Here is a 27,875-nt window from a genome sequence, read left to right as displayed (position 1 = left end):
GGGCAGGAGTCCCAGAGAAGCGGGCCGTCGGGGCGAGAAGCAGGGATGGGGATAGGAGGCGGGGGCTGGGCCATGCCTGGATGTTTGGGGACGCACAGCCTCCCCTAACCAGCCCTCCATACAATTTCAGAAACCCGATGCAGCCCTCTGACCAAAATGTTTGCCCACCCCTGCTCTAGCATCATCAGAAGGGTGTGCAGTCAGATACATTGCAGTGCTTAGTGATTGTATGTGTTTATGATCAAATTACACTTAAAATACAGAAATTAGGTGAAAACAATAATGCTGTAGATTCAGGCTTTATTTTTACACCTGCTTACAAAGCTGCCCCGTACTGGGTTTTTTTACTGGTACAGAGTTAGTGTATATTATATATTTATATATATGGATAAATATCTGTAATAGAAACAGAGTCATTATCCAGGGTGAACCCTGTTTAAATCACTGTAAATCTATTAGCCCAGCTCTTCATGAAAAAACAGACAACATTTGTAGTGCTCCTTGAAGATCAGCAAACCAGGCTCTGTTGGACCATGGGATTAAATTACTTCCCAGGCTAAGGACGCCTGTTTCATGGTAAACACCTTGTGAGCAGCCCCCCTGGCTTTAAACCAACGGGCTGCTAATACCTCCTTTAATTGTAACTGCAACAGTATCATGCAAGAGGAGAGCTGGGCTTTCAGGTGTCCAGTGTCTAAGCCAATTAGGGCTTCATGGGTCACAAGCTGCAATTTATGCTCCACCCGGAAATGAAATGGAAACTCGTGCAGATCTCAGAGCCGACAGTGTCATGTTCTTCCTGCTTGAAGTACTGCATAATAAGCCTGCAACTGCATTCTGTACTACTGTACATTTCTAGATGATTTTCAGGTGCAGCCCATGTAAAGTGCTTTGCAGTGCCCTGATATCAAGGTAACAAAGGCCTGGATCATTGTAACAAGGTCCAGATTTGAAAGACATGGTCACACAATTCTTACTAAGTGCATATTCACTTGCAGTAACGGGGCCATATCGGTACCTAGATAAAGAAAGAATTCTTAGTCCCAGACAAAATTCTGTGGCCCCCAAATTATAGTCTCTGCAGTGCATGCTTCAACTTTAGATGAGGGTGATCAGAGGCTGCATCATAGAATATAATGCTTTTATCAGCCCCAGTCTTAGGGGCAACAATTACTGGCTGGTTTCGGCAGTGTTCAGCAATCAGACAGGAGAGAGAGAGAGTAGAGTTTACCGTGTCGGTTGCTAAATAGAATAATCAGTCAAAAGAATCTATATCTGGAAATGTGAAGACCTGTCCAAAGAGGCACAATACTTGTGAAGGTTACGTGTTGACATTTTCTTGTACATTTTCCTTGCTGTCTCCTTATCGATGGCTCTGTGCTAACTCACAGAACTCATACCTCTTCAATAACTGCTCTGCCAAAAATGACCTGGCAGAAAGTCTAGTGATTGTAAAACTAGAATTTCTTCTTGAAATGTAACTTTTGGATGCAATTACTTACCCTTAATCCTATACTGATTTCCCGATGCAATTTCAGGAAACCTTGAAGTGGGTGTTCATATCGCAGATGTGAGTTACTTTGTTCTGGAAGGAACAGCGCTGGATCAAGTGGCCAGTAGAAGGGCAACTAGTGTGTATCTAGTGCAAAAGGTAAGAATAGCTATCTCCTCCTTCTGAGACCTATCTCTCTTTTACCTTAAATTCACTATAAAGGATCATTTATCAGAAGCAATGAAACAGACTTATGAGAAGTAATTCTTCCGCTTTACTCCGCACTGATTAGGCCTCAACTGGAGTATTGGGTCCAGTTCTGGGCGCCACATTTCGGGAAGGATGTGGATAAATTGGAGAAAGTCCAGAGAAGAGCAACAAAAAGGATTCAAGGTCTAGAAAACATGACCTAGGAGGGAAGATTGAAAAAATTGGGTTTGTTTAGTCTGGAGAAGAGAAGACTGAGAGGGGGCATGATAACAGTTTTCAAGCACATAAAAGGTTTTTACAAGGAGGAGGGAGAAAATTGTTGTTCTTAACCTCTGAGGATAGGACAAGAAGCAATGGGCTTAAATTGCAGCAAGGGCGGTTTAGGTTGGACATTAGGAAAAAATTCCTGACTCTCGGAGTGGTTAAGCACTGGAATAAATTGCCTAGGGAGGTTGTGGAATCTCCATCACTACAGATTTTGCAGAGCAGGTTGGACAAACACATGCCAGGGATGGTCTAGATAATACTTAATCCTGCCATGAGTGCAGGGCACTAGACTAGATGCCCTCTTGAGGTCCCTTCCAGTCATATGATTTTATGAAACTCAAACCATTATTATAGTAAACCTACAAGAAACAAGCAAATCCAACACATGGATAACTAAGTTGTACAAAATCTCAGTACATCCAAAGACGGCGTTGCATAAAACAGGAATACACGATTTCATCGTGCAGTAAAATGTAATTGAAATTCAGCAGGCATCAGTCAAAGCAGCGTAAGAACAAAATGCTACATTTCTGAAGTCAAACGTAGTAATGCATATTTGCTGATTTTAAATTATTTGATAGGGTAAGTTTAGGAAGCTTCCAGGCCAAATCTGTATCCTGTTGTTCCTGATTTTCACAGTTAAATGTGCAAAAGTGCTTTCAGGCTACATCAACTATTACAGGCTCTTCTTGCGTTGAAGGAAGCCAAATAACCTTCTTTCTGCAAACCTACTGTGTAATCTTGAAGAAGGAGCAACAGAAAGTGGAATATGAAGGGACAGCACAAAGTTCATAAGAGCAGATCCTGTTCTTCCCTTCTGATCAGTTGGGCTACATCCTATTTATAGAACAGACGCTTTCCACCATTGTTCTACAGATGTACCCAGAGGAAGGGGTATCTCTGGTTAACATTCTTCTGCTTAGTGTGCGTGGTCTGCAATGACCTTTCTCCCATCCTCTCCTTACCAGATTTGCTTATAATTCATAAGATGGCACCTTCACATCTCTGTGGGAGCTTGAAAGAGCATTGGAAACTAAAGATTTCTCCCATCTGTTACCATGAATTCATGCCTAATCTGCTGCAATGGGAAATTTGCTCTTGTTCCACTTGTGTTATGTCTGGCTGAGAGTGGCTAGAGGCTGGGCCACAGTCTTTGACAGAAGTAGCCTGTGCCTGCAAATTCCTTAGCATCGTTACCAGTGCTCTGACCTTTCACTGTTGTTTGGACACAGTCTAGAAATATTTTTGAAGGTTTTAAAACTTTCCTGTGTCAGTAACACTTGCTTCTCCCTCACAAAATTGCTTCTGTAGTTTCCCACTCTCGTGTGATGAGGCTGATGGTCCTAGAACATTGTAACACAGTGTACCCATTAGAAGTGTGTGGGTATTGACCTGTGCTTATAAAATGCCACATCCCTGTAATGGTCCTCAGTTCTGCTTTGTCCACTAGCCAGAAGGGATTCAGAACTATTTCTCTGATGCTAATTGTGCAGTTATGTTGGTTTCGGTTTCTAGTTGTTTATTCTTAGTAGTTGATTTATAATTTATTTCCATGACTTTTTAGTTTTAGTTGATTAGTGATAGGACCGAATTGTGGAGGATCCAAAGAAATCCGTGGACTTTTGAAGTGCTTTTGGGCACGGGGATGCCACTTGAAATAGCAATTGAAACACTGCCTCTGTGGGTTCATGCACAAGGGTTTCAAATGGATAAACTGTTTTAGAGTAGTTCTCTCATCGCAGGACACAGGGCACGTAGGTGCTACAGTGTGGAACTGAAGACACAGTTTGTCCAGAGAACACTTATCAGTAAGCGAGCATCCTATATAAAAAGCTGAAAACAAAAATATTTTGATTTGGGAATGGTGCCTCCTGGGAGTTGTAGTTCGGGTGCCTCATGCTCCCATTCTCTTCTTTGGGCTTGGACTAAATCTCCCATAAAGCACCATGGTCTACTATGATCTGCAACCTCCGCCTTCCAAGACCGTGAGAGTTGCTAGCCATGGTGTGTCATGGGAGATATAGTCCTGCAGGAAGTCTCTCTGATAGAGGAGAATAGGGATATGAGGCAATCAAACTAGAACACCCATGAGGCACTGTGGCAGCATTTACAAATCAAGATGTTTTGCTTTTCAGGCTTAATTTTTTTTGTTTAAAAAAGAAATTCCGTGGAAAACATACTTTTTACGGAAAAAATTCATTTATTTGAAAACCCAGTTTCCTGCTGAAGAACCGTTTTGACATAAAGTTTTCAACGAGCTTTAGATTTCATTATTTTTGTTTAGCTGGGATTTCCACTTACATAATGCCTTTTCATGCCATGAATCTTTATATAGTCTCCAGCAGCCTTGGTTTGTTAACTCCAGGAGTGACATTTTATCCATTCTTTTGCCCTGGATGGATAACTATGTCCAGTGGTCTGTGATGGGATGTTAGATGGGGTGGAATCTGAGTTACTACAGAGAATTCTTTCCTGGGTGCTGGCTGGTGAGTCTTGCCCACGTGCTCAGGGTTTAACTGATCGCCATATTTGGGGTCGGGAAGGAATTTTCCTCCAGGGCAGATTGACAGAGGCCCTGGAGGTTTTTCGCCTTCCTCTGCAGCATGGGGCACGGGGCACTTGTTGGAGGATTCTCTGCAGCGTGAGATCTTCAAACCACAATTTGAGGACTTCAATAACTCAGACATAGGTTAGGGGTTTGTTACAGGAGTGGGTGGTTAAGATTCTGTGGCCTGCATTGTGCAGGAGGTCAGACTAGATGATCATAATGATCCCTTCTCACTTTAAAGTCTGTGAGTCTATGATACATTTTTAAGAGTGAAAACCAATCTAGATATTGGAAATATGGAAGATTTTTCCCATTGTCTCTAACTTGGTTAAAAATCGATTAAATGTTGGATCTGAAAATCCTGATTTTTAATGTGATGGTTATTAATTCTAACAAAATAGCTAAAAATAAGTGTGGGTCTGGACAGGAGAGGGTAATAAGAGCTGGTTTGAAACAATAAGATGGCAAGGTCACGCTCATAGAAAATAGACTTTCCTTTGATGGAACTGTTCCATAAATGCAGCTGTGATGCTGCCATGACTTAGAATAATGCAAATTCTCCCAAAAAGGAAATTAAATAAATCTACATATTTAATTCCCCTGAACCATCCGTCCAGAAGACAAATTATTGTGTAATGGCTAACTGTTTGTTTAATAAAAGCCAGAGGTTTAGAAGTAAGAGTGAATCAAGTTTTAAAAAGTAAGAAAACATAAACAGTTTTCTCTCTTTTGGCACATATTATGGTGGTGTTATTTTAGGTGTGAAGCAACTCAAGTGAAAGGTCAGCCATAAATCCCTGCAATATTTTACTGGTCCTGTTTTATAATAGAGATCAAAGATTGGAACTGGAAGCTTGTCTACATGTTGAGTCCAAGGATTTCAAGACATTCACTTTTGACACCAGCAGGTTGTCAGGGTGTTGATATTTTGATAATGTCAAGCTGGGTAACAAAGAGTTGATCGAAATCTGAATTCATGGAAGTGTTGATACAAAAAAGAAAACTCTGAAGCAGAAATCTTGGCTTGTAAACAAATTGCCTATTTCCTTTGAGTGTCTTTGAGTGTCTTTCAGTGTGTGAGTGATAGGCTAACCGAGCCCACCCCATTGTTAAATCTGTGTTCCCCTCTTCGCATCGGGGGAGAGCAGCTGATGGGAGCTCAGACTGGTAATGTAATACCACCTCAGCAGATAGACCAAGGGGTCACTCATGGAAGTCAGCAGACTGATTGTAATCAACCTGAACCAATTGAGAGCAGTCAACCAGGGGAGGGCAACAGAGGAATTAGATCGTTTGTGGGGAATAAAATTGTCCATGTAACTTTGTGAAAATTCCAGGGGTTTATTCTTAAACAGCATTTGTTCTTTTTACTCTTTATCTTGTTGATTGATTGATTTCCCCTGCTGATCCCTGAAAAACCTCTATGGCAATTCCCATTGATGATAGGGCTGTCCTGGCTCACCTGCTGCTGAACTTGGCTAGTGAGCCAGTCACAGCTCCAGCAGATGTTTCTGCCTTTTAAAGCCAATGGGGAGTTTTCCAGTGCAGTGTGTATGCCCCCTCCAGCTACCCCAGCTCTCCAGGAATCAGTACTAGGTCTGAAAACGAGCCGTTGGATTCTGGAGGCAGTTTATTAACCCAAGAGGCAAACCCCAGTGTTCTCAGACGCAGGGTCGAAGAGTCACATGGTACTACTATCTGAACCTGCCAGTCAGAGGGACCAGCTGTTGAACAGTGGGTCAGGACATGTTAAGTTTTATAGCCACAGAAAGACACTACACAGAAGAACTTCCATCTTCAGTGCCCATTTCTCCTAGTCTGGTGTCACAGTGACAGGTCCTAGTGAATGCTCTCTGCCAGCGACCCACTAGGACTGCAGTGAAGGGAATCCATATCTCTGTGCTCTGGATCTCCACGTGTTTCAAGCTTCTAGAGCCTCAGCAGACCACGGATCTGATTCCTCCCTTGGGTTTTCTGGCATGTTTCCTGGGCCCTAACTCTGTCAACTCCCCCTCCTCAGAAATGGAAGTCCTCAGCCAACCTGCCCATAGCCCCCAAGAGCAGCACTCTCTCCCTCTTCCCCCCATCGCCTAGTTATTTAAACAGTTCCTCTCCCAGAGCTCCACCCCAAAGGTGTGATGCTCCTGATTGCAGTTTAACTCTCTCAGGGGCATGCAGCAGTTGTGAAGCAGTTAACACACAGTCACACACCTGGCACAGAGTCTGACACATTAGTGCTCTTTTATACTTACTTATATAATGCACAGGCGAGTGCAGATCATACAAAACGAGCATTACACACAGGTCTCTTTCTATCTCACCCTTCCCTTAGGGTTCATTGCTGTCCAGGAAGGCAGGCAGGCAGTGTCCCCCTGCCTCACACAGGCTGTTACATGCTGCGTGGTCTCTCCCTCATGAAGCCCCTTCCCCAGCTTCACTGACCTTGCTCACTCCTGTCTCATGCTTCATCTTCCTGTCCTCTCTTGTCATGTGACTTGCTATTTAAACTCGTCCTAGCCACCTTTGTTCTACCTTTTGAGTAAGTTTCCACTGCTCTCACCTTCCCCCGCCCTTCAGAGGGGTCAGCTAGACTGAATTTCTAAGGTTTGAGCTGCTTTTTTAGCAGAACATTTGGGTGATTAAGGTACTGTCATTAACCTTAAATATTTCCCTTTGTATCTGTCTGGTGTGTACCTGCCACGGGACCTGCCAGCAATAGTGGATCTGCACATGTATTCATGATACAGCAGTTTTCAGAATACAACTTCACATTATCAACCAGAATTCATAAGTTGTTCAGACAGGCCCCCCTAGTTCCTCACTCAGCTCTCATCCACATCCCCTCCGATGTCAGTAGGGCACACAAAGCTTGTCATAGAGATTTGTAACTGACTCTGAAAGCACCATGGGGAACAGATAAAACATGGCAAAAGGAAACAACTTTCTCTCAAGATGTTTGCTTGCCGGGCCCTTTTTAATTCAGCTCCATACTTTGGAGATGGGCAGGAAGAAGGTTTATCTGAGGGGAGAGAGGGAACGGTAAACTCTCTGCCTATAACTTGATTTCAACCCAGAAACTCAATAGGTATAACTTGATTTCAAATGCAAACCCACAGTAGAGAGTGTTGTATTCATCAGCCTCTAACTCTGACTGAAGTAAATGCACTTTTCATTGTTTTACACAGTGGGGTTCTACTGCACATTAGAAAGACATTCCTGGGGGCTGTTAGCTCCCTCCTCACTCCTCATTTGGCAAACTGTTCTTTCTAGTTTTACCACTCGGTCTCTGCAACTGTATTTCTCAGAGTAATCGAAAGTGAAAGCCCATCAATCCCTGTTCCTGTGATCGTGGTGGTCACTTTATTTCAGTGACGTGCCACACTCCAGTTACAGTAAAAACAGAGCCTGAGGAGTTGGGCCCCATGGTAGCCAACCCGTAGTTATTTGCCTAGGAAGCCAGTTCACGTTTAAGGTAGAATTCTTTCCCTACATTTCAACCAGCTGAATGTCTACATTCCGTAGTAATCCATGTACTGGCTGGCATATACTGCTATCTCTTGGCAGATGGTCACCTTGCACGTTCTAAGGGTAAGGCATGTGAAGAGATGAGGCCTCTGTTGATTATTCGAGACACCGCTATGCATCACTGATACTTTGCAAATCTTTCACAGATCTTTAAATATGTACATCTGAAAAGCAGAGTGCTCCTCCTACCCAAAGTCCTATTGCAAAAGCCTTTTCTAGTGAAAGAGGGAGCTAGGGGACAACCCCTCATAACTCCTTTCTTCTGAAAACCTGACGGAACTGTTGCTTCTTTTATGTATAAATACTGCCCTCATATGTCTTAAGAAATCCGATGCTTAGTTTGTCTTACAGACTTTGACTGTATCGTCTTAGTGGTCAGGCCATGAGACGAAATGTGCAAGCATGACCCAAACTTTGTATATCACAACTGTAAATTTATTCTCTATGTAAAATATGTAGGAGAATCCAGATATTAAATAGATGCAGACAACTGACCAGGACTATGGAGCTGTGGCCTGAACACAGAACTCAGGACTTAATTCAGCAGAGCACTTAAGCACAAGAGAAGTCCCATTGACTTCAGTGGGACAACTCTCTTAAATACCTTGCTGAATCAAGGCCTAAAACAGGACCATGAATTGAAACAACCCTTGCATGATGACTTCTCTGGCTTCATTCAAATCAGTTTGTCTCCAACTCCTTTTCCCTGCCTGTGAAATGGGAGTAATATTTCTCTACTCAATATAGTAGGTTTGTAACAATTAATTGCTTGAAGATGAGTGTTTAGTACGATAATTGTAATCTGAGCTAAAGCTTTGTTTTACATCATCAGAACCTCTTCTCTGCCATTATAGCCTCTTGAGTCAGTTATTAATCATGCTCAAGTACACTTAAGAGAACTTTTTAAAACAAGAACATCCTCTTATATCATCTGAGCTATATTTTATGCCGAGGGTCACCACAGATTTCATGCAAAGCATACTGGATCCTGTATTTCTCTAGCAGAATATAATTGCTTCAGTAGGAGATCAGGGAAGGGGAAAGCTGTCATACACAAACTTATTCAAAACAAGTTTCGTTGATGTCAACAAAGAGGCCTGCTTGGGTTCAGTGCTTTCAGATTACCCCATCGCAGAGTGTGGGTCCCTATGGATTTTTGGATGTGATCTCCGTAGTCTCAGTTATCACAAGATGACAGTTTTCTAGAGCAGAGGCACCTGCAACTGCGTTCTTTATTCTGGATTATGCATTTAGGAATTTTATTGAACTACTACCACTTGTTCTGTGTGATCTGTACATGTCAGTAAGGATTTTACTTAAAACAATCACATGAGATTTTAGTAAAGTGGGAATTTCCAACATCCCATAACCTTTCTCTACATAATGCCTGTGTTCTCTTTTCTGCTGTGTGTTGACAGAGCTCATTCTAAATTTATAACCTTGTGTTGTTGGCCTTTCCAGGCAGCATGGCAGACCTCACGTAGCATATCTGTAAATTATGAACTTACTAGTATTGTTAACGTGCTTTTCACAACTGGAATAACACAGTTGACAGCCTTTGTGTTGCGGGAAACAGCTTATCATAATCTTTGCCCTGCTGACCTTCCAGTTGAACTAGCACTGCTGATTCATGTTGAAAGTGGCTCCTGAATTGTCAAGAGACCATACAGTTAATCTTTTGGCATTAATATGCAGTGTAATTAGAGTGGGTTTATGAGCAATGGTCTAGTGCCAAACTACAAATGCGATTAAATATTCTAAGAACTTTCTTTGAAAGCTAAAGGTAAGTATCAAATGTGTGTACTTTGAAAAAAAAATAGTACTCTAATTTTTATTTCTTGTGCGTTTTGAGAGCCCAGTTATTCATCGGAGTTCCCGATACAGCAGAACTATCTCTGAAACCTGGGTGTCAGGATTCGGAACAGTGCATGTTAATATGACTTAGCCCTGGTCTACACTGAGGAGAGTGGGGGGGGGGAGGTTTGATCTAAGTTATGCAGCTTCAGCTATGTGAATAACGTAGCTGAAGTTGACATACATAGATCGACTTACCATGGTGTCTTCACCCTGGTGAGTCGACTGCTGCCACTTCCCTGTCGGCGCTGGAGTACAGGAGTCGACGGGAGAGTACCCAGGAGTTGATTTATCATGTCTAGACTAGACGTGATAAATCGATCCCCGCTGGATCGATTGCTGCCCGCCGATCTGGCGGGTAGTGAAGACATACCCTTCGATAGTACTATTTCTGTGTTTACTTGGTGGGATTTAACAGTAGAAATAAAACTTAAACTCAATATCTAAAATATTGATATTGCGAACTCTTCTGAGCAGGAAATTTGTGTTCCTCCTTGTCTGTAAAGTATCAGGCTCATTACTGACCCTATATAAACAATAAGAATTGCACATTTTGATTAGTGTATTTACTGTTTTTCAAAAGGGTCAGTAATGAGAGAGGAAATATGAAAATGAAACTTCAGATCATAAGATTTGACTCACTAAATGGCTGCTAAATATGATCTTTTCCACAGGTGTCACCTGGAAAATAACCAGAGAGACAACTCCTCGCTGGCGTAAATCAGCGCAACACCACTGAAATTGCTGGAATTATGTTGATTTACCCCAGCAGGACAACTGGGCCCCAAACCTTTACTCTTGGCTATAGTCTGTTTAGGAATAAGTGATTTGATAGGCATCAGGGATCAGCTTCATAAATATAGATTGGACACGGGCTACCGTTTCACAGATGAAATCCCAGCTAATGACTTCTGTCTGGTTCTGATATACACTGGTATTGTGGTGAACTGGAAATGAGTACAATAAAAATAATCACTGTTCCCTGTCTTGGCTTCTCAATCCCCTTACTGCATGTAGGCTAGTCATAAGACAAGTGCTTTTCTTTGGTTATCTAGGCAATATCTCCACTGCCTTTTGACCAAGGCTACTGAAGTTTTGTATAAACTTCAGTAAAGCCTTGTGTGACACAGGGAAGTATTATACCTATTTTGCAGAGGGCAAATTAGGGCAAGTTAAATTACTTACCTATGTCAGTCTGCATGTGACAGAGCAGCGAACAAAATCAAGCAAGACTTCTGTGCCACTGACCACTGGAAAACTCCTGCCTTTCCCAGTTACAGTTTGCTGAGCTTCCCCCATCCCTCCCCAGTGTTAAAGTGGCCACAAGAAGGCTGCAGAAGGCATAGAAGTTGTAACTTTGAGAGCTGAAGAGATGCTCCATTTAAGTGACTCTGTTTAGACCTTTTCCTTGCTTTTTGTTGGAGACCTGTGCCTTGGGGGAGTCAGGACGCAAGAAATGAATGTCCTTACCCGTGCTGTCTTGTTTTTTCAGGTGATTCCTATGCTTCCCAGGCTGCTTTGCGAGGAGTTGTGCAGTCTCAATCCTATGAAAGACAGACTGACGTTTTCTGTAATGTGGAAAATGACTCCAGAAGGCAAGGTAACCCTGTGCACCCTGTCTCCTTCATTCTTCCTGGGCACTCTTCGTAGGCAAGGTCATCCACAGCACTGGGCCACAGTGAGGTAAAGAGATAGGGTACTAACATGAGTAATCCAGGAACATGTCTGCTCAAAATAAAGGCTTCAGGAGTCTCCCCAATCCCGTGAACACTGTGTCCTGTGGATAGGATTCTGTGGAACAACTGTCTGGAACAACCTCATGATGAGAGGAATGGAAACAATCAATGTTATTGACTGTGACTGGGAGAGAGAATGAATGTTAGGAACAGAGGATTTCTGCAGCACCATATTAGGCCACTTGTCTCTTCAGGATCTTGTCTCCAGAAATAGTTACATTTTTCTGAAGCACCAGATATTGATTCAGCACCTCCAGCCCCCCCTGACATTTCGCCAGTTATGCAGTGCTGTGACTGAGGAAAATACTCCTTCCTGACTCCTGTGGTAGGCAGCTTATGCCCTTTATCATGAGTTTGGATTATTACTTACAGAACTAGAAAGTATATTAATGGGCATACCATGATGTAGCCCTTTTAAAAAAACCTGGTTGTACTCTTTGGGGCTGTGCAATGTGTAAATGAACATCCTCTTTATTTCTCGTGATTTCAGGCATGCAGGTGCAGCATGTTGGCATTGAAGGCATCAAGTGATATTCCACTTGTCTTCGTGTTTGACCCGTGGTGGTGAGGGGAGCAGTCAGCTCTTCCTGGGGCTTCATTTCTTTCTCTCTGTTCATCTCCCATCCCTCTGGGCAGAGTAACAGTCTGCTTCTTGGTTGCTTTTATGGTGGCAGGTCCCTCTCAGAGCAGTGACTGCGTGTCCCCTCCCTAAAAGGCTTTGGGAAACAGGAAGAGTGCTTTTGTATTTCAAGCCTGCTGCTCTCCCATAAGCGTGTTGCTTTTATGCATTGTGTCCTTGCCAAGGTTGTTGGGATGTCTGTGTTTTGGGGTGATGTGATCCTGAGGTGACCTTTCCAGTGTTAGTTTGGCTTCATTGCAAATGTCCCCATTGCTCCAGAGGGGCTCAGAATCTCATTGTACGTATTAGCAATGAGGCTGCACTGCAAAGTTCAGCTGCAGCTCTGCAGCCGAACGTCTTCAGTGTTGTAATTTAGCTCCAGTTCTAGGCCCATCTCTAGCGTTATGAAGGGTTTAGACTGTTGTTTGGGAAATCTTGAGCTTTCTGTATCCTAAATTCTAATTGCTCAAAGCGCCCTCTAATACCAGATACTCATTTGGCCCTGTATTTACCACCGAGTGCTCTTTGCACGGTGTAGAGGAGCTGCTAACTCTTACCTCTTAGATACTGATGCTTGGTTTTAGAACAAAACTTAGATCTACCACATTTCAGGCAGTGAAAGTTTTTGGAGGAGTCACTGTGTCTTTCCTCCTGTCTGCTCGGGAATGCTGATCTCTGAAGTCAGGCTGCATTCCAGTAGGGCAAGGTCTCTGACATCAGAGTCTACGCTTTCCTTTCGGAAGGCTGGTTGCCTACGGCCAATTCAACAAACAGATTTCTCCAGGGAAGCCTTTCAAGTCTGAATGGAAGTTTGGGTCACTGGGTTTGAATAAGAATTGAAGGCAAGTTAATGAACCTCACTCCTTCTAAGAGGAGACGGCAACCACAGCCCTTTTTCCAGCTTGGCTTTTCTCCAAGAACTTATCCTTGAGAGTCAGGGCAAAGCACCTCTGGTGCTACTACACTGTGGTGCTTGTGTAGGCAGGAGAAATTGGATCATTTTCTCTTTTCAGGATTAGTAAGAAGTGAAGTCTGTCAACAGGCCATTCTGCTTGCTGAACGTGGCCTTTGAACTTCGATTTCTCTGTCAGTGTCATGCAGAGCTGTAAGGAATGATGATGTAACATGGAGAGAGGCTGGGAACACGGGGGCCTTATGAGCAAGATTTAGCTACTGCTTCTGTTACAAAACAGTATTTTGACGTTGAGTTTATAAAGCACTGCCTAACAGAACCACTATAGGGTAAGGGCTTGTCAGTAATCCCTTACAATACAAACAAACTTCCAGTTAATATGTCTGCCAGTAAAATGCCTACAGATTCCCTACATGAGAGTGACTGATTTTTTTAATAAGTAAAACAGTGGCAGTCCTTTAACCCTTTCCGAAGACCGGTGCCATCTTGTGGGGCTTTTGAAATCACTCATTGCATTATAATCAACTGTTTTAGCACTACACAGGAGCGTAACAGGCCATGCTGTCTGGCCTACAACTTGTGCAGCCCTGTGAACGTCAGCAGGAAGTTCCGGAGTGCTGCCTGCGAAGTGCCTTTTCAAGGATCTGTGTATTAACTGCTCCTTTATTGTCCCCTTGATGCAGTATGTTTCAAGAACTGAGCCGCGCTGTGTCAGTGTGGGCAGAACGAGGCGTACTGCAGCGGAGATGCAGCCCCCGTTCGAAATTCCACTGCTGTGCACTGCACATAAACTAGCATGTAAAGTTCTGTCCAGTTTCCTTTTTTGTGGTGCTTGAAACACAGTGCTGCTAATGAGGACAGTAAACTGCTGTGGTCTGAGACACCTGATGTAATTAGTGCTTCTTCCTGGCTCTCAACCACTACCATCTGCTCTAGATTTGTTAAAAAGTGTCGACAACAGGCGTCCATATGCATTCATGTGGGCAAGATGTATCCAAAATCTATTTCGATGTCTTCACAAAATATGTTTAATGTATGTGTGAAAACCCAGTAAACCTCAGTTAGAAGCAGAGTCTTAGTACATCTCTACCCTGCTATAACGTGGTCGTGGGGAGCCAAAAATCCCTACCACGTTATAGGTGAAACGCCATTATATCGGGGTAGCGGTGGCAGGGCTGCAGCAGAGATGTAAAGGGCCTGGGGCTCCCCGCAGCAGCCGGAGCCCCGGGCCCTTTAAATTGCCGGAGAGCCCCACTGCTGCAGCTCCGGGGTAGCAGCAGCAGGGCTCCAGCGGGATTTAAAGAGCTCTGGGCTCTGGCCGCTGCAGGGAGCCTGGGCACATTAAATCGCCGGCCGAGCCCCACTGCCAAAACCCCAGGGTAGCAGCGGCAGGGCTCTGGTGGTGATTTAAAGGGCCTGAGTCTGCCTGCAGCAGCCGGAACCCCAGACTCTTTAAAGCGCTGCCCGAGCCCTGCTGATGCAGCCCTGGGGTAGTGGTGGCAGGGCTCCAGCGGTGATTTAAAGGGCCTTGGGCTCACCACAGCAGTCGGAGCCCCAGACCCTGTAAAGTGCTACTGCGCCATATGCGAACTCGTATTATATCGTATCACATTACAGCGGGGTAGAGGTGTAGTGCTAGTAGAGGTGGTATTAAAGTGCACTTTATGCCAGTTGAAAAGAACCAAATGTCACAAGAATCAAAATTGCATACTCCATAACACTGCAGCAGCCGCCTCAGCTGCCTTCCAGGGGTCAGGGATGGTGAATGGTGTCCAGAAGATAAAATAGCAGGGGAAGTCAACACCAGCTGTTATTGGCAGTGCCTGTTCTTACGCCTTGCCATGAACACGGCCAGCCTGTGTTCAGACACAGGCTGGTTGATCTCCTGTGGCTGTATCGTACTGTAGCCGATATTTAAGAGAAATTAACAAAACTCAGCAAGAATTGGGTTCTGCTTTTGTCAGTCAGGCAGGAAAAGTGAGATTTTGGTTGAATGTTTAAATTTCAGGCAGCAAAACGGAAATCTGGTCCATGCTGCTTCTTGTTAGGGACAATAAGATATTTTAGAGAGAAATGGCAGGGAAATTCGGAGAGAGATCTTGTATAAACATCAAGATCAGGAGTGGATCTGTTGTGCAATATAGTATAATGTTATTCATCGGGTGGTTGATTCCAAAGCAAACCATTATCCAAACATCATTTGGAACCTACCCAGTTTATATGCCACATTTGCTGTAGTTCTCTGTACTCTCCCTATCCATTTGGTGACTGTTCTGACATCTGTCTGAAATAGGATCTCTGTTTAAGAGCTTATCTGCTCTTCCTCTTCCTGCTTCCTACTCCAACCATTAAGGTACAATACTGCGGTTATTTCAACAACAAGGAAACTATGATGTCACAATTCCACTGCTATATGGAATTGTTTTCAGGTGGGGATTAGCAACAGGAACAGATGAACTTCTAAAAATCAAGAGCCTACTTTCAAGCAAATCTCCCTGGTGGTAATAAAGGAGGGTGAATACAAATACAGTATAGAAACAGACTTGCTTGTCAGTGGTAAACTTTCCATCTTGATCAACTGCTCTTTAGCGCCACTGGACTTCCCATTCTTTATCTGTATTTTCAAGATTATCTAATCCCAGGACAGCTAACACTCTCCAGGCTAAAATTTGTCTCAGATTTCGAGACCTGAAGAAAATTCCTGGCCTCTGTCAAATTTGCTGAACTAGTGGGTTTGCGGGGTTTTGCCCTTGACTTCTCCTATTTAATCCTTCATTCATGTACTGAAAAACATCTGGATGTGTGGCTGTGCCCACTGCATATCACCTATTTCGTCTCATTGTTTCGTTGTATTCCTTCATCTTCTGTCTCTTGTGTTATACTTTGATTGTCAGCTCCTTGGGGCAGGACTATCTTTGTGTTCTGTTTTTATACAGCACCTGACACAATGGAGGCTTGATTCACGTGTGGTGGTGGTTATAATAATACAGCTTAGTTCTGGAACTAAATACCGTTGTAACTGTCGTTGATTGCATTTGTTCCCTTCTTTAAAGCAAAGCTTGCCTGAGAAAGCAACCTTGAAAATGTGTAGAGTCCAGTTTTCCAAACGTGCAGTGCAAACTGCACATCCAGTTACTACAAATGTGCATGCAAATGGCCAGTTAGAATTTTAACTTGCTGATTGCACTGATACCAATATACATGTGCAGTAATGGTTCATGAAAGTTAGGTATGTGGTTGTACGGCCGCTTTTGAAAACCTGCATCACTTTTAGTTCTCAACCTTTTTCATACCATGACCCCATGGTCCAATAGGAGAGTCCTGGTGCCTACTTCAGACTAGCCATAAAATAAAGGAAGATGATGTCAGCACCCTGAAACCTGTCTGAGGACTTGCCCCCAATGGGATCTGATTCCCTGGTTGAGAATCCATGATCTAACTACAAGGTAAAGGAAATTCTCAGCTAGGGCCATTCATTAACTTAGTCTGCAAGTTGCATAATGAGTTCCCAGCTTTGTCCAAATCAGGGATGATTCATTCAGATAAAAATGTAACTTTACATGTTCGTATCTGAATTCTCTTTTCTGCACCTTCCATATTAAGGAGGAAGCCAGCTATAGGTTACCTTGTAAAATCCAGGATTTTATCCACCTCTGCTGTGGGAGAAGCATTGCTTTTACTAGGAATTCCTTTTCTGTTTTTTGTCCCATCCTCTGCATTTTTTAATGTAGATGTATGTGGATGGAATTATTTCACCTACCGATAGACATAATTAGTACCCAAGTGCCTGAATCATTAACAGTTTTGGATCTTACAGTGGTGAGAGCCAGGTTTGATAAGGGTCTTGTTTTAATGTAGCTGTTACCAATAGCTAGAGATTAGAACATTGACAAGAACAGGGAGATAATAAAACATTTAAATGCCATGCTAGGAGAGCGTTCCCTAATTTACACAGGGTTTGTATGGATGAATGAAATTAGAAGTTCAGTTCCAATAGAGGAAACTCAGCCTTGTACAACACTCATTTCACTACTTTGAGCAAAATCTTTCTGGGTGCTTGAGGACCCCTTTGTTTGCTTAATTAAAACATGAACTGTTTATTTTTCTTTAACCTGCTAATTGTTTTTGTATTTTTCATTAACCTGCGTGCCTTTTGCCCATGGCATGGCTTTTAAACAGACCCTGCAGCATCTTAGTTACCTTACAGGAAACCTCCATGGCTTTTGATAGGGAGTGTTTTGGCCCAGTGATTTAAACAGACAAACAAAGAAAACAAAACAACCCCCCCACACACACCACAAACAGAGGGGAATGAGAAGGTTTTTTTAAAAAAAGTGTTTAAAGTTTCTTCGTTTCCATCAAAAAGAAAACCTTTTCCCATAGTGATCTGACATTGTCTGCTGTTAAAGAATGGACTTTGGAAATAATGTGTGTGACAGTGAAAAATAGCACTAATTTACTGTCAGAGCTTTTTAAAGCACTGAAATATAGACTTTTCTGAGTAGTCGTTACTTGTCCATCATAGGGGGCAAGAGACCAACATTTTCCCTTGGATATCATTTCTGGTTTCTCTGACAGTGGCAGAAGAATGAAGTTTCTTTTATTAACAACATGGCATCCAGAAGGGTTGGGAACTTTTACAGTAGCCCCAATGTGTTTTGCATAAGAGCACAGAGTCTTGGAATTCAAATTCCTGGGTTCAGTGTTCCCAAAACACAGTCAGTATATAGAAGGGGAAGGAGGCCTGCTAGAAACAGACCAGCCAAGTAACCAAGTAAAAGTAGCACCCTACAACTGAGAATGAGGGTATGTCTTCACTACCAGCCGTATCGGCGGGTAGCAATCGATTTCTTGGGGATTGATATATCGCGTCTCATCTAGACACAATATATCAATCCCCGAACAAGCTCCTGTCGACTCCGGAACTCCACCAACGCAAATGGCAGTAGCGGATTCGACGGGAGCCGCGGACGTCGATCCTGCGCCGTGAGGACTGTAGGTAACTCGATCTAAGATACTTCAGCTACGCTATTCACGTAGCTGAAGTTGCGTATCTTAAATCAATAACGCCCCCCCTAGTGTAGACCAGCCCTAAGTGTTAAACTGAACTTACTAGAACGCAGTGGAGCAGAGATTGGACAGAATAGCTTTTAAAATAGGAGGATAGCTAATTCCTTAAGTTCTGTTAATTGTAATGATTTCTCTAAAATACACATATATGATATATACACACACACCGCTCTACATCATCAGCTACACTTCTGAGAACTTTAAATCACAAGACATTACCCTCTAGTTGCTGAAGACTTAGAAAATGTGTCCCAGTGTTCAGGACACTTCCTCATTTCATAGGAAATAGACCTAGATGCCCAGTGATTTTCAGTTCTCCAGTCTGTTGAGTTATGCTGCATGTGTGCATGTTGGTGTGCTAAGGAGGTAAATAGTAGGAGTGTAAGGGGGGCGGTGAATCAGCTTCTTCAATGGAAAATCCTTCCCCAGTTCATGCCCTCCTCTGGAAATGCCCTGGTTCACTCTGCCTTACCAAGAGCTGGCATTCCTCCTGGGATTCTCACACTTGCCAAAGCTGCCTCCTCCTTGAATGGCCCTGTTGCTCCAACGGAGGATGTGAGATTGCTGCTTGAGCCGAGCCAGAATTAAAACGCTCCACTCGTCCTCTAAGCACTTCTGCTTAGTTTTGCCCTCAACCTTCTCCAAACTTCTCATCGCCCCGTCACACTTTGAGTCTGATTCCCTGTCCTGGAGCCTGTTCCCCGTTGTCCCATCACATTCTCACCACTCTGAGCAGCTTTGCAACGTTGGTACCATGCCGCATCCAAAAATGTGGCTCTTTTCCTTTCTGTCCTAACAAATAATTTAAGATTAAATTCTAGAGCCATTTTATTAAACAGTTTAAAAATATGGGTGGTTTCCGTTTGATTTTTTTTAAATTGATTTCATATGCGCTTATTGGCAACGTTTCTTTGTTGGATCAGAAAGATTGTGGAAACTCACAGATTATTCCTTGCAATTCTTTGGGCTGAACTCTGGCCTGACTAATGGGTTTAAGACCCATTGAAATGAGAGCGATGGAGATTGGTAGGTCTGGACCAACAGGGGCCAAAATATGTACAGCCCATGTACTTCATAGAATATTAGGGTTGGAAGGGACCTCAGGAGGTCATCTAGTCCAGCCCCCTGCTCAAAGCAGGACCAATCCCCAGACAGATTTTTGCCCCAGATCTCTATATGGCCCCCTCAAGGATTGAACTCACAACCCTGGGCTTAGCAGGACGATGCTCAAACCACTGAGCTATCTCTCCCTCCTTCTACAATGTAGTCTACAAACATTTGTCTGACATGGAGGTCCCAGCAGGCAGTCCCCTGTCTTGATCCAAGCAGGACTATTAACCTCAGGGCACAGCTTATGTTCTTTCTCAGCCACACCCCTGTAATGAAGGGTGGCTGCAATCTGCTGCATATTAGATGTGACCCTCCAGCTTCTAGTAGGTTTCCAATTAGACTGTCACCTGGGCAAAGTTTAGGTGCCCGTGTTCGGGGTTCTGCCTACCAATCTGCGCACAAGCTCTTTCTCTGTTTAATTGGATCTTTTTTATTTTTAACATGAGGAAAAAAGGCATAAGCTGATGTGAAGGATGGTAGGATCCTCCTCTTGTAGTTAATGACTTTGTTTACATTTTCTGATTTTGCAGATCCTTGATGAATGGTTTGGGCGAACGGTTATCTGTTCCTGCATCAAGCTGAGCTATGACCATGCACAGAGTATGATTGAAAACCCCAGCAAGGTTTTTGGGCCAGAAGAACTGCCTCCAGTCTCTCCCCAGCACCCAGTCGATGAAATTCACCAAGCTGTCCTGAACCTCCACCGAATCGCCAGGCATCTGCGCAAACAGCGCTTCATTGATGGTGCTCTTCGTTTAGACCAGGTCAGTAACCTTGGCATCTGTAACAGGGTGCTTCACACTGTCCTGGGGCTATTCACCCCTCCTCTCAGGCCTTACTTGAGCAAACCCAAGCTGGACTCCTTTGGTCTCTTGATTGGTCTAAAGCAGTGGTTCCCAAACTTGGGACCCTCTTGTGCAGGCAAAGCCCCTGGCGGGCCAGGCCGGTTTGTTTACCTGCCATGTCAGCAGGTCCAGCCGATCGCGGCTCCCAGTGGCTGCGGTTCACTGCTCCAGGCCAATGGGAGCTGCTGGAAGCGGTGGCCAGTATGTCCCGCAGCCCGCGTCGCTTCCAGCAGCTCCCATTGGCCTGGAGCAGCGAACCATGGCCAGTGAGAGCCGCGATCGGCCGAACCTGCGGACGTGGCAGGTACACAAGCCAGCCTGACTCACCAGGGGCTTTCCCTGCATAAGCTGCAGAACAAGTTTGGGAACCACTGGTCTAAAGACTCAAAGGGAAAATCTGACTTGATAAAAATGTAGGATTTTGTGGCAAAGTTGTTGGGGTTTTTTGTTGTTGTTTTTAAATATAACTTCACCAAGCTGTGCAGATACAGGACACCTAATAACACAGGAAACCAAAGGAAAATAGATGGGTTGAAATCTACTAGACAAAATAGATAAGGGAAGAGTGATCGCTCTTACAGAATTCTTCACTGACTCTCATGGCACTCTCATGGATACAAATCTTATAAATGGAAATAAATGCTGATGATGTCATAACTTTATCAGGACATTTAGGTGCACGAAGCACATATTTCACTACAAAAAGGGTCATCTCCAACGCATCATTTCCTGTGCTGTATTGTTTTTGGAATAATCATATTTTCCAGCAGCACTTATATCAGTTCTCGGGGCAGGGAAAAGAATTAAAATGTTATCTAAGACTGTTTAATTATGTGTACAGTGGATGTGTTTCAATAAAAGAGATGTAAATGACGTGGTTTCTTATCTGTGGGGCTATATTGGTTGTGTTGCGTGTGTATTCTATTTTGCAAGTAGAAACAGGTATTTCGGACTCCAGCTAAAAGCTCCTTTTTACTTCATTGATCAACGGCAATAGAGCTACCTCTCCTGTGAAACTACAGGAGGTTGCTATACTTCTGAGAACAGAGGGGTCGATCAGGCTGGCAGATTCCTTAATCTTAACGAAAGCTCCATTGTTTTATATCATTAAAATGAGACTAGAAATGTTATCTGGAAAATAATCTCCCTGTCCACCCTGAACAGCCTCACATGGAAAGTTCATTTTTAACCTTCTCTTTTGGGACAGATGCTTAAATATTTGAGGCTTGTCATTCAATAGATAATAGTGTGGTTTTGTTGGGCTCACAAGTGATATCATTTCTTACCCTCCGAACACCAGGGAATCTACTGTAATGAGCAGTCCTGCATTGGAAGGCAGATGGACTAGATAACCTAACAGATGTTAGAGGTGGAAAAGATGTATGATTACTGTGCACTCAGACTGCCTTGGGTTAGCACATGAAATATGCACCAGCTATGTCACGTAAATTCTGTTCTTGCAATGTTGTGCTGAATGAAAACCACGTGTGCCTGCACCTCTGAGGCTAGTTTTATGACAGTGCAACTGCTAAAGCAGCTTCATCACATTTTAAATGGAACGGTTTAGCCAGGGAAAGGAGATTCTGTCCAGTGGTAACCTCGTGAAAAACGAGTGGCATCTAGTTTTGTTCAGGCCTGTAAACAGAGCCCAGTTAAAAAGCTGCTGCACTAGATGGCCGCCGCTAGAGAGATGTGATCCAAACCTGCTTTAGGGCACAGGAGAGAATCGGTTTGACCTAATCAGTACCTAGTGGGCATTTCTATCCCCAAACTGCATTATTTTCTCCTAGGAAGGACTTCCTCTGCTCCAGAGAATATCTGCCTTCCCCACAGCAGGGGCATAGCAGGGTAATGGACAGTAAGATGGTGACGAATTTAGCCAAGAAGACCTTTGCACCATACCTCCCCTTTGTATACATTCCAGTGATCACCACTTGGTGATGAACTCTACACTCACAAATGAAATTAAAAATCCAGAGCTGTGCAGAAAGCTGTTGCCGTGGCATGTGAAGGTGAATGTGAAGGGGTGTGTGTATAGTGTGTATTGTGCAGGACAAAGTGAATTCATGTCGCTTTTCATATAATCAAATTATAGTGCCTTTGCCTTTGTTCACATGACTTCCTTTTGCTACATTGGTGTCGTTCTGTAGAAGGTCTGTTCTCTATCTGAGCAAGCAAGGGTGGGCACTAACAGGAAGCACATCTTTCTGATCACAGGCCCTCTCACTGATTTCCTGTTGAGTAATGTAAATCCCGAACAATGGGAGACAAACCACAACAGAGGAAACCAAGAGCAATTAATGATCAGATTAAAGGAAACAATAATCACATAGCAGGAGGGAATCAGGAGGGGAGGCACTCGGAAAGCTAGGGTTGCATTGCCAGGGGTTGTAAGGAGACAGAATACTTTTGCTCTCTTTGTTCCAAGGGATTTTTGAGCCCTCTTTCTCTGAGCTAAGTTCCATTTGTATTCTGCCTTATGTTCGGTATTGATTGAACAAAGCCTAGGACCTAATGATTCTTTGCCAGTTCTGCTAATGACATTTATCACTGTGACAGGCTGTCATCATTCCTGTTAACGTTATGAGAAGGCATTGTGAAGAAACTGTGAACCAGAACTTCAGTTCTGCCACTGCTTCATTGTGACCTTGGGTTTGGTTTTCCCATAGGGTTGCCAACTTTGTAATATTTAAAAACCGGACACTCCAGCAGGTGTGCTGGAACCTCCCCCTCCTTGCCTCTTCCCCCAAGACCCCACCTTTGCCAGACCTCTTTTCCCCTAGACCCCATCCTCATTCACTCCTCTTCTTCCCCTCACCATTACCTGCTGCTTCCCCCATCTGTCCCAGGCCCGGGCTGAGAGGGACTTGTCTGCGGAACTGCGGCTGGGAGCTGCAGCCGCCCAATGCAGGTAGGAGACAGCACCAGCTGAGTATGGGTTGGCGTGGGTGATGACTCGGTGCCTCCTTCACCTGCAGTAACCAGGCATCGTGTGTCTGATAAGCAGTACTGACCGGACACTACCAGGTTCCCTTTTCAACTGGATTTTCCAGTCGAAAACTGGACACGTGGACACCCTATTTTCACATCTATCTCAGTTTACTGCTCTGTAAAATGGGAATAATATGTAACTACCTCACAGGGTTGTTGAAACTTTATATTTATTCCCCTTAACTTAGTTAACTCAACTAAGGGTGCTCCTGAGTATTTCCTGCCCACAACATAAACTCTAAACAGTATTGAAAAGTTAGCTCCCGTCTCCTGTCAGCCCATGCTGTCAGGCTCCATTGCCCAATGGTTAAATTTTCAAGCAGACGCCATCATGCCTTCCCCCAAGCCGCCCCTCACACTTGGGAATAGATCCCTGCAAACATCCACAACACAAATTCATTATCCTGCAAAACACTCCTTAAAACTCTCCTTTGCTGTGAGGCTACAGAAAACTGACAATAGTGAGGCCGTTGGTGTGCTGAGAACAATGCCAGTTGCATTGATGTTGTTTCCTTGTCTCCCCTGACTGTCTGTGTTCATCTGCTGTGTCTTGTACTTAGTCCCTGTCCCAAAGAGCGTACAATGTATCTTTTTGTTCTGTGTTCATTCAGCACCTAGCGCAGTAGGGTCCTGATCCATGACAGGGACTTCTAGGCACTATGATAATATAAAGAATAGTAGTTTGAATTTCCAGCTATTCACCACCATCACAGCCCTCAGTATCTGCAGTACCCAGTTGGATGGTTTATTGTGATATTAATAATTCCTATTTGAAATTGGCGGGCATATTTTTATGATCTGGTGTAAGAACAGTGTCAGTTCATGCAGTGTTGTTTTAATGATACTTTACATGGAATTATTTTGCTCAGAAGAGGAAGACTGTCATTTGGATTCTTCTTATATAGTCTGCTGCTGGGTAGTATAGAAATACCCAAGAAAGATTAGATGGGTAAGAGAGATACTCAGGTAGTGGTGAATTGGTAAAGTATATTTGATTTTTTGGATTGTAGATTGACCTTTTAAACAACATTTGTGTGAATAAGAGTAAGATATGAATGTATTTTTCTGCAAATGAGAGAGGGAGTGGTGATGAATGGATGAAGTTCATTTTGTAGCTATTGTGTGTTTTGTTTCAGGGGCAAAGTTAAGGTTGTTTAGCTGCTGGTCACTGAGAATATTTGTTAAATGAATATGTGAGTATAGTGTTAAGGCTGGTGACTTAGTGCTTTGTTTTGAATTTCCTTTGTTCTGTGATTCGATAGGATGCCATGCTCCTACCAACCAAAAAGCTCAGGGCACTCGCTGGTGAAAGTTGTGTCAATTAAAGGTTTCTGTGCCTGGTGTACAAAATTTTCCCACGGCAGATATGATTCTTTCACTTGATATCTGGTCATATCAGATCAGTCTCCAGCCAAGAGTGGTAATGTTACCTGTGTATTTGGCACTGGTTTGACCAGTGCTGATGTTGGTAAATTGGAGAGGATTCAGAGAAGAGCCACAAGAATGGCTCCAGAATTGGAAAACCTGCCTTACGGCGAAAGACTCAAGGAGCTCTTATCAAAGAGAAGATTAAGGAGTGACTTGATGACAGTCTACAAACACCTACATGGAGAACAGAAACTCGATGATACAGGGATCTTCAGTCTGTCAGACCGAGGCATAGCAAGATCTCCATGGTTGGAAGCTGAAGCTAGAGAAAATCAGACTCGAATAAGGGGGTGGATTTTCTAGCACTGGAAATTTAAAAACCAAGACTGATGCTTTACTAAAAGATACGCTCTAGTTTAAACAGGATTTAACGCCGGGAAATCCTATGACCTGTGTCATGCAGGAAATCAGACAATGGTCCCGTCTGGTTTTATAGTTCATGCAATTTATGTATCTATGAATCCTTACTGCCCACCTCCAGCCTTGGTTCCCCAGCCGCTCCTCGTCCCTGTTCTGCAGCCCTGCTTCCTAATTCCAGCCCACATCCAGGACCTTCTGCTAGCCATGGCTATCCAATTTCCAGCCAGTGCTCTTCTCCAGTCCACTTTCTCCCTTTGCTAAGGTCTGCAGGAGGGGAACCCTGCTCCACTGGACCTTAGAAGGTCTGTGAGCTTTCCTCACAGCTTGCAGCTATATATACAGCATACGCTTTCCCTCACATCCTCTTCAGTTCAGTTCTCCTCCGTGACACACTCAGCCCTTCTGTCTGCAATTCCCCTAGCTCCAGAATACAGTTAAATGCTTAGTGTTTAAAGTCTTCTTCTTATTTGTGTTTGTACTAAATGCATAGTAATGGGAGCTTTCATCATTGGGTCATTAAAACTTCAATTGCTAAGAAGCTCATGGGTCCATAATCACAGAGATTTTAATGTATTTTCTTTCGTTTGGAACTGGGACACTTGGATGGCAAGGCACTAAATAGGTGCCTTAGAAATACCAGGCAGAGAGGTGGGAGAGGGAAAGACTCTCTTAATAAAAAGAATTGAAAGATGGTAATGTAGCTAATACGAATGACCATGGGTTGATGGACAATAGAGCTGTCAAACTAACTTGGTATCCTATTTTGTTGAGTTGACAAGTGGGGTTGATAAAGGTAATAGTGTTAGTGCTCTAAGGCATTTTCACTTGGTGCCACACGACATTTTGACAAAAAAACTAGAATAATATACAATGAACGTGGCCCACATTAAATGAAGTAAAACCTGGCTAACTGATATGTCTCGAAGTGTCATTGTAAACAGAGACTCATGATCAAGCGGGTGTATTTCCTGTTGGGTCCCACAGGGATTAGTTCTTAGCCCAACTCCCTTTTACATTTTTATCAGTGACCTGGAAAAACAAAACAAAAAATTATCACTGGTAAAATTTGCAGATGAGACAGAAATTTGGAGAGTGGTAAATAATAAAGAGGACAAGTCACTGATTCAGAGCAATCCGGATTGCTTGGGAAAGTGGGCGTAAGCAAACAATATGCATTTTAAGATGGCTAATGTAAATATAGGAACAAAGAATGTAGGCTGTACTTGCAGGGTAGGGGATTCTACCTAGGAAACAGCGACTCTGAAAAAGATTTGGCATTTGTGGTGGATAATCAGCTGAACATGAGCTCCCCTGGGCCAAAAGAGCTAATTGTGTTCCTGGGATACATAAAAAGAGGAATCTCAAGCAGGAGTAGGGAGGATATTTTACTTCTGTGTTTAGCAATGGTGAGCCTGCTGCTGGAACACTGTGTCTAGTTGTGGTGCCCACAATTCAAGAAGGATTTTGATAAATTAGAGATTGTACAGAGAAAAGCCATGAGAATGATTAAAAAACCTGTCTTATAGTGCTAGACTCAAAGAGCTCAATCTATTCAGCTTAACAAAGAGAAGGTTAAGGGGTGAATTGATCACAGTCCATAAATATCTACAGGGGGGACAAATATTTAATCAGGGCTCTTCAGTATAGCAGAGACAGGCATAATATGATCCAATGGCTGGAAGCTGAAGCTGGACAAATTCAGACTGGAAATAACATGTAAATGTTTAACAGTGAGAGTAATTCACCATCGGAAAAATTTAGTGGTAGAGTCTCCATCACTGACCATTTTAAAATTGAGTTGGGATGTTTTTCTAAAAGATCTGCTTTAGGAATTTTTCGGGGCAAGTTCTGTAGCCCATGTTATACAGGAGGTCAGACTGTCAGTGTTTCTCAGTCTTTTTGATACCAGAGACTGACTTGCTGCCTTCCTAAACTGTGTCAGGGAAGTATGAGGGACCCATGCTGGTCCACAGACCAGTTGTTGAGAAACACTAGATTCAGTTATCATCATGATCCCTTCTGGCCTTGGAATCAGATCCTGTTGTTTAGAAGGTTTATAGCTGGTAAGAGTCTGTATGATTCTGGGATGCGGGGTGGAGTGTGTGGGGGGTGATCCTCTAGGGTGTTTTAATATATGTTGATTGAATGATGATTTTGAGTGGAGAGTCCCAGAATCCAAGTGTGAAGAGGCTTTCTCCCTTCCAGGGTTCTAACCAAGACCTTCCAGGGCCTGAGTAGAACTGAAGTTCTCACACGTGTACCTTCACTCTGGGATGCCATGTTCCCCTTAACAGCCCTTTTGTGTCAGGACAGCTTCTCATCACATGAAGCAGGTGGTGAAGTCGACTAGCTGCCTCTTAAGGGAAGGTGGTGATAGTTCGTAATCCCAGAAAGTGGGCTATGTTATGTCATGCCGGGAGCCACCGATGCCTGAATTTCTAGGAGAGTAATGAATTGAAATAGCTTTCCCATGTATTGATGTTCTGGAGAGAGTTTGCCTTCAGTAAACATGAAAACTTGTTAATTATTTCTTTATTCTCTATAAAATAAATGTTCTAGCCACTTATTGGTCATTTACAAACAATTTGCTTATAAACCAACACAACTGAAGCCTAATGCAGCTAATTTTTGATTTTATTAAAATTCACCCTGTGCCTGAAAACCTGGCTGATAGAAAACACCATGTTCTGTGTGTTAATTTAGACATATTGTTTTTTCTAATAATAATACATGGCACTTACCTAGCCTTTGTGATCCTTCAGCCTCAAAGTGCATTACAAAGGTGGGATTCGCTCTCCCCATTTTACAGATCAGGAAACCATGGCCCAGAAAGGAGAAGTCACAGAGTGAGTCAAAGGCAGAGTGGGCAAGAGAACACTTCCTTGATTCTCAATCCAGTCACCAGTG

At 43.4% G+C, this 27,875-nt stretch overlaps 1 protein-coding gene across 4 annotated transcripts in view; it reads left to right on the top strand.

Annotated features, from left to right (window-relative positions):
• Positions 1 to 27,875, top strand: part of DIS3L2 (DIS3 like 3'-5' exoribonuclease 2) — a 299,945-nt gene that overhangs the window by 173,072 nt on the left and 98,998 nt on the right. For all 4 annotated transcript variants that reach the window (XM_050963773.1, XM_050963771.1, XM_050963772.1 and 1 more), the window contains 3 exons: positions 1,539 to 1,651; positions 11,389 to 11,496; positions 19,875 to 20,108. In XM_050963773.1, the coding sequence (XP_050819730.1) occupies positions 1,539 to 1,651; positions 11,389 to 11,496; positions 19,875 to 20,108 (455 nt within the window). The remainder of the gene's footprint in view (positions 1 to 1,538; positions 1,652 to 11,388; positions 11,497 to 19,874; positions 20,109 to 27,875) is intronic.

The sequence above is a fragment of the Gopherus flavomarginatus genome, chromosome 8 (genome assembly GCF_025201925.1).
Source record: "Gopherus flavomarginatus isolate rGopFla2 chromosome 8, rGopFla2.mat.asm, whole genome shotgun sequence".
Classification (NCBI taxonomy): Eukaryota; Metazoa; Chordata; order Testudines; family Testudinidae; genus Gopherus; species Gopherus flavomarginatus.
This window is presented reverse-complemented; position numbering and strand designations above follow the sequence as displayed.